The 6,157-nt window shown below is 29.9% G+C and overlaps 1 protein-coding gene across 2 annotated transcripts in view; it reads right to left on the bottom strand.

Annotated features, from left to right (window-relative positions):
• Positions 1–2,336: 2,336 nt before the first annotated feature.
• Positions 2,337–6,157, bottom strand: part of Rpn5 (regulatory particle non-ATPase 5) — a 54,361-nt gene continuing 50,540 nt past the window's right edge. For both annotated transcript variants that reach the window (XM_085810863.1, XM_035363273.2), the window contains exon 10: positions 2,337–2,637. In XM_085810863.1, the coding sequence (XP_085666989.1) occupies positions 2,416–2,637 (222 nt within the window). In that variant the 3' untranslated portion in view covers positions 2,337–2,415. The remainder of the gene's footprint in view (positions 2,638–6,157) is intronic.

Genomic DNA, 6,157 nt, shown 5'->3' with positions numbered 1-6,157 from the left:
ATATCATTCTCATACATAAAATTGTCAGTTACTATTGTTTTCTTAAAATTTTAATCTTTTTATTATTTACTTAAAATTTCACTTCAGTTGCTCTATCATTAAGAGATTCACAAAATAACTACAACAACAAGGAGCAATTAGGAAATAAAGAAGACTTAAATTTTGATTTGCAATAAAAATCACTTTAACGGTTAACCAAGATTTCAAAATTTTAGATTTAGCAATGACTTTTGTACTTCGGAATCTTTACAGATTTGCAAATGGATTCACAACACACATTTTTTACTCCATTCACAGCAAACATTTGCTAGCAATATGCATGCAATGCAATATGCAGAGATGTACAAGGTGTTCATAATTTCAGAGCCACTTACAGCCATAACATCAGATTGCAGACATTAAGAAGATATTCATCACTAGACATGAGAGATTAGGACCAGTGGTTCTACCAGAAATAAAAGTGACAAGAAATTCACGCTAAAATTCAAAATTTTATGATAATGTTCCAGAAAATGGCATGATTGCACTTAAATAAAAATTTTCATATATGAAAAAATGCAATTCTTGTACATTAATATGAATAAAGGTGGATTGTCATAAATGAATAAATGTCAAACATTGTGCATTAAAAAAAATATCTGCTGAAAACAAGTCTTAAACTGAAAAAAAATCAAATTTGGAAAAATAATATCAGACACACTCTTTCCAGAGAAATATGGATGGGCAACATATTTCACCAAACCAGTGTTCAATATGACTGATTAAACAAATATATACATATTTTGCTTCAAATCACTGAGCACAAGGGAGTTCACCTGAACTAATCGAAGTGCGGACTGTGAGGAGTCCAAAAGAAAAGTATCAAAACAGTATTTTCCGATTTTATTTTTGCACTGGAAAATTTTTCTCCTGGACCAAATTTCTTGTGACATTGGGTGTGCTTAACCCTCTGGCTGCAGGATCAGTCATTACTGCTTTTCCCATTTATCCTGAATATAGGAAAGGAACAGAAGTTTCTCTGAAACTGACTTCATCTGTGATCAATTTCTCTGGAAGGGGGATGTACATATATTTTTATGTTTTTATTAAATTTTTACTTGCAGTCGGAGAGTTAAAAGTATGAAAAGCTAGCACTTTTTCTCATGCAGCAAAGAACTTCCAGTGCAATTTATGATATTATGCAAATAATTAATTTATAACTTTCGTTTTCTGTGGCAATTCCTTTTGCCTCTTTTTCACAACACACTGTGCAACATCTAAATAACCACTATGTTTTAGAAAAATAAGCTCCACAAAATGTGCATAACATTTTACCACCACCATCTTCAACAAACCGTGGAACAAAGAATGGATGTTCTTTCTTTCTTAAAGTGTCCATGAAATTACACTTACATTACAGTATATCAACATATTAACTTAAATAATTAGGCCTAAATTTATGGCGCAATTATATATCACAAAGATATATAATGAACATGATTCAATACAATAATAATGCATTAAAGAAATGAGAACACGAAGGTTAGAAGTCTGAAACTGAAGCATCAAAGCTGCAATCTTTGATTATCAACCCAAGCAAGATTATCGAATTTCAAAATATGGTAGTTTATTATAGTGTCATCTGTTTAAAAAAAAAAAAAAAAAAAAACTAATAGTATTTTTAAATGCTTTGAAAATTTCATGTATGAACACTCAAATCTGGAGTTTATGAACACACAAAAAATGTTTCACTTTTTACAAAAAAGTATATTTTGCATTCCATCCACATTCTTCTATAGACTCCAATTTTCCAAAAAATAAGGGGAAAATCCCATTAAAAACAAGATGTCTAGTCACCCTATGTTAAATTTTGAAAAAATAAGAAAAATACATACAGCTCAGATTTGTTTATTTAAAAAGGGGATTTATTCCTAAAATTATTTCTTTACAAAGCAGTATTTAACATCATGAAGAATAATTTCTTGAATTTTCTTTTCTAAAAAGTTTATAAGAGTAAACATCAATTTCTATAATAGAAGATATTTTTAATGCAAAACTTACAGCGCTCATCTCCAATGAAAAATTTTTAAAATGCCAGTAAATTAATGCAACAACACAAAATTTTTTAATGAAATACTTGTATTTTTATTTACAAAAATGAAAATGAAAGAAGATATCCAAGTATCATCTACAGTTTCAAAAAATTAGCATTAATAAAATATTGCATATATAAATAATGGAACCATATATCTATATGTTAAATAATAAGCCTCATGTTAATAATTCCATTTAACAGTTATCCACTGTACATGCATATTATTAGGGTATCTTCGACTTGAAACAGAAAAATCATGAAGTTTTTCTTTTTTTTTTTTTTTTCCCCCTCTCCTTCTTTTTTCAAATTACATGAATTTAAAACATTTATATAAACATATATTATGCTTCTGACAATAAATGCTTGTGCACCATTTCTTCCTTGTTAATAAGATGTGTCGTCTTGCTGAGAAGCTGCATCAAACTGTTCAAATCATGAGACCAGTCATTCAAAACTTCATTTGGATCTTTCAATTGCGAGAATGAAATAATTCCAGCCAAACGATCTACTTTAGCCCATACAGTTTTATTCACAACCAAATTAGATAGAATTTCCTCAGTTTCCTATAAAATAAGAGATTTTAGTTAAATTTAGGGAAGGTTAACTTTCTGCTATAGGTTTAGAAAATTACTTTATAATGTTATAAGATTACTTTATAATGTTGGCAGAGAAAATTAAATTTGATACCTAGAATGGAAGTTATTCATATAGTGTTTTATCATAAGAATATGATATAATGCAACTATTTTATTCATAATAATTTCTTATGATATAACTAATTTATTCATAACAATTTTTAAATTAGGTCAAAAATTTTATTTTTTTATATAACTTTAAATACTTAAAACTTTTTATATAACTTAAAATTTATATAAAAAGATAACTGAAAAGAAAAATGTTTGCATTTAACATATTTAAGACCACTTCATCATCAATTATTTCATGGTGTTCTGCTTAGCAGAATGCTTGATTACTGGTTAGTTTAAGCTTTTTTTTACATTAGGAAATAATTATAACTATTTTTCTAATTTTGTTCAGATATATCTAAACCCAAAATATTATGACACATGTAATCATTTCAAGGAATAGCACATGAAATAGAAAATATTTGAAACAATTTAATCCAATGAAACAATTCAACAGCTACCCAAATATTAATTAACCTTCCAGCGGGCGCGCGTATGTGTGATATACACTAGATTTTAATTTCGCATTTTTTCGTAGACCAGAAGGCGCTATGACCACGTATGTTTAGCTATTCTCTCCTCTTCGTTCGCCCTTCTTTCAGTCATCTGCTGTATTTCGAGGGGTTAATGCAAGTCTGCAGATTTACTATTTGTATTCCAGAAATATGCGCGACCGTTGAAGTAAGTTTTTGCTATATCTAATTTCCTTTTTTATTATAGAAAATCTTTATTCTTTTGCATCTAAATCTTATGATTTTGTATAATTTGTGTGCATAATTACTTTTAATGATAAAATAGAAGCACTGTATGCGTCACATACGCGCGACCATGTATGATATTTTTGTTCTTTTCTTTTCAGTTACGCATAAAAGTTACGAATAAAAGTAAAATGCTCGACATGAATGATCCGAAGGATCTTGAGATTATAAGAAATATGCTTTTATGTGACAGTTATGACGATGAGCACATTATTTCAGGTGAAAGCATTACAGATGAAGAAGAGCGAATTTCAGGAAAAGGTGATTCAGAATCGGAGATAAGTGCAGAGGGCAATTCTGAAGAGGGAAATAATGATGATAATTCTTCTGAAATGTATATAGCTCATCAAATGAAAAACAGAAAAGTCACCGATTCTTGGACATGGCATAAAAAGAAAACTAAACGAGTGCCTCGTAACATATGTGTTCATGTTTCTGGAGTCATCGGTGAAGCTAAATATCTAACAGATATTTTGGATATATGGAAATGCCTCTTTACTGATAGTTTGATAGAAATCATCGCTGAAGATACGAATAAGTTTATTTCTTCTGTGAAGTCTAATTATTCTCGTATAAGGAACAGCAGAGAAACGAATGGGCAGAAATAAGCTCTTTTGGGCTACTTTACTTAGCTGGTATTTATCATGATAACAGAGTTCTGGAATCTTTAGGAACTGTGGAGAATGGAGGAATTTAAAGTAGTAATGAACTTGAAGAGATTTTTGTTTTTACTAAGAGCTTTATGGCTTGATGACATAAACACAAGAGCAGAACGAAGAGAAGTCGACCGCGTGGCTCCAATAAGAAACATTTTTGAAAAGTTTGTCTCTAATTGCCAGAAGTGCTATTCACTTGGAGAGAATGTCACAACCGATGAGAAATTAGAAGGATTTTGAGGAAGATGTGGTTTCATTCAATACGTTCCCAAAAACCCGAACAAATATGGCATAAAAATTTATACCATGGTAGACGCTCGTATGTTTTACACATACAATATGGACATTTATGCTGGAGCGCAGCCAGATTGTCTTTTTACGTAAGCAACAAACCACAAGATGTTGTAAAAAGGTTGACAGAACCTATTGATAACACTGGAAGAAATGTAACCACAGACAACTTGTTTTCAAGTTTTGAGTTAGTACGAGAAATAGATGAAAAAAATTGTCATTTGTAGGTACTTTGAAAAACAATAAACCTCAAATTCCTGATCAGTTCAAGCTCACGAAAACTCGGGAACTTAATACGAGTCTTTTTGGATTTAGAAAAAATATGACACTTCTCTCCTATGTACCCAAACATTATAGAAACGTCATATTGATTTCAAATCTTCATGATGACGTAGCAATAGATGAAAATACCCAAGACCAAAAAAAGCCTGAGATTATCACATTTTACAATCGTACCAAAGGAGGTGTGGATACAGTGGATAAACTCTGTGCTTCCTACAATGTTGCCAGGAACACCAGGCGTTGTCCTCTTGTAGTTTTCTTCTCTATGCTGAATATAGCAGCAATCAACAGCTACATAATCCATTCAATGAATAATAGTGAAAATTTACTTAGAAGATAATATCTGCGAAAGCTAGCTATCAACAGCTACATAATCCATTCAATGAATAATAGTGAAAATTTACTTAGAAGATAATATCTGCGAAAGCTAGCAAATGCTCTTGTGAAGGAAAACGTTGAAAGAAGAATCCCTAACTCTCTTCAAAGTGAGCTGAAATTTAAATTTTTGAAACAAAAAGCAGAATTAGCTGTTGTTGAAGAAATGACTTCAGGGAAAAAAAGATGCAAACCCTGCCAAAATGACAAGCATACTAGAATTACGAGGTTCAGCTGTGAGATTTGTTTAAAATTCATTTGTCTAGAGCACTGTAAACATATATGTTCAGACTGCACCGATGCAATGAAGTGACTATGAAATTGATTTGTTATGTAATATTTAATGTGTTTTTTCACTTACTGATTAAAAATATAAAAGTTCAGTTGAAATATTAGCAGTTTAATTTTGTTTTACTTTCAAGTTAGTTTGATAAGTCTTTAGTCCATTTTATATTGTTTTTTTGCTTTATACTTATTTTATTTTCCTTAATTTAAAGTTAATATTGTTTAACTCAATTGTACTTAACATTTAACTATTTACAAACTAATTTTAATATTTTTGCTCTGGAAAATTTATTTTTTGTAATAGCGTATCTAAGAAATATGCGCGACCTTTCTTGTTGTTGCAGAAGGCGCGCTTGCTGGAAGGTTAGATAATCTCCGTAAAAAATATGTTTTTAAAAAAAAATTTGGTACATTAGAAAATTCTGAAATATAATGCAACATAAATTAAAATATGTTTTAAATAAATCCCATATTAAATTTGGAACAAACCATATGCAAAAAACAGAAAAACAGAAGCACAGTGGTAAACTGCATGAAAAATGCAAAAAATGACAAAATCAAAAAAGGAAATAAAAAAATTTAAATCTTTCACTGCATCATTGTCAGAATGGTGCAACAAAAGAAGTAATTACATCAGCCTATTTTTGAACCAACAAAAACACAAAGTTTACTATTTAAAATAACTGTAGAAAATTAAAGTAATTTTTGCCCTTATCAGTCCAACCACTATATGTCATAATAAGAAACAAT

Source organism: Stegodyphus dumicola, chromosome 2 (assembly GCF_044657685.1).
Source record: "Stegodyphus dumicola isolate Sdum_Otavi_A_Nest chromosome 2, ASM4465768v1".
In the NCBI taxonomy this organism is placed as follows: domain Eukaryota; kingdom Metazoa; phylum Arthropoda; class Arachnida; order Araneae; family Eresidae; genus Stegodyphus; species Stegodyphus dumicola.
Note: the sequence above shows the minus strand (reverse complement) of the source record. Positions and strands in the feature narration are given on the sequence as shown.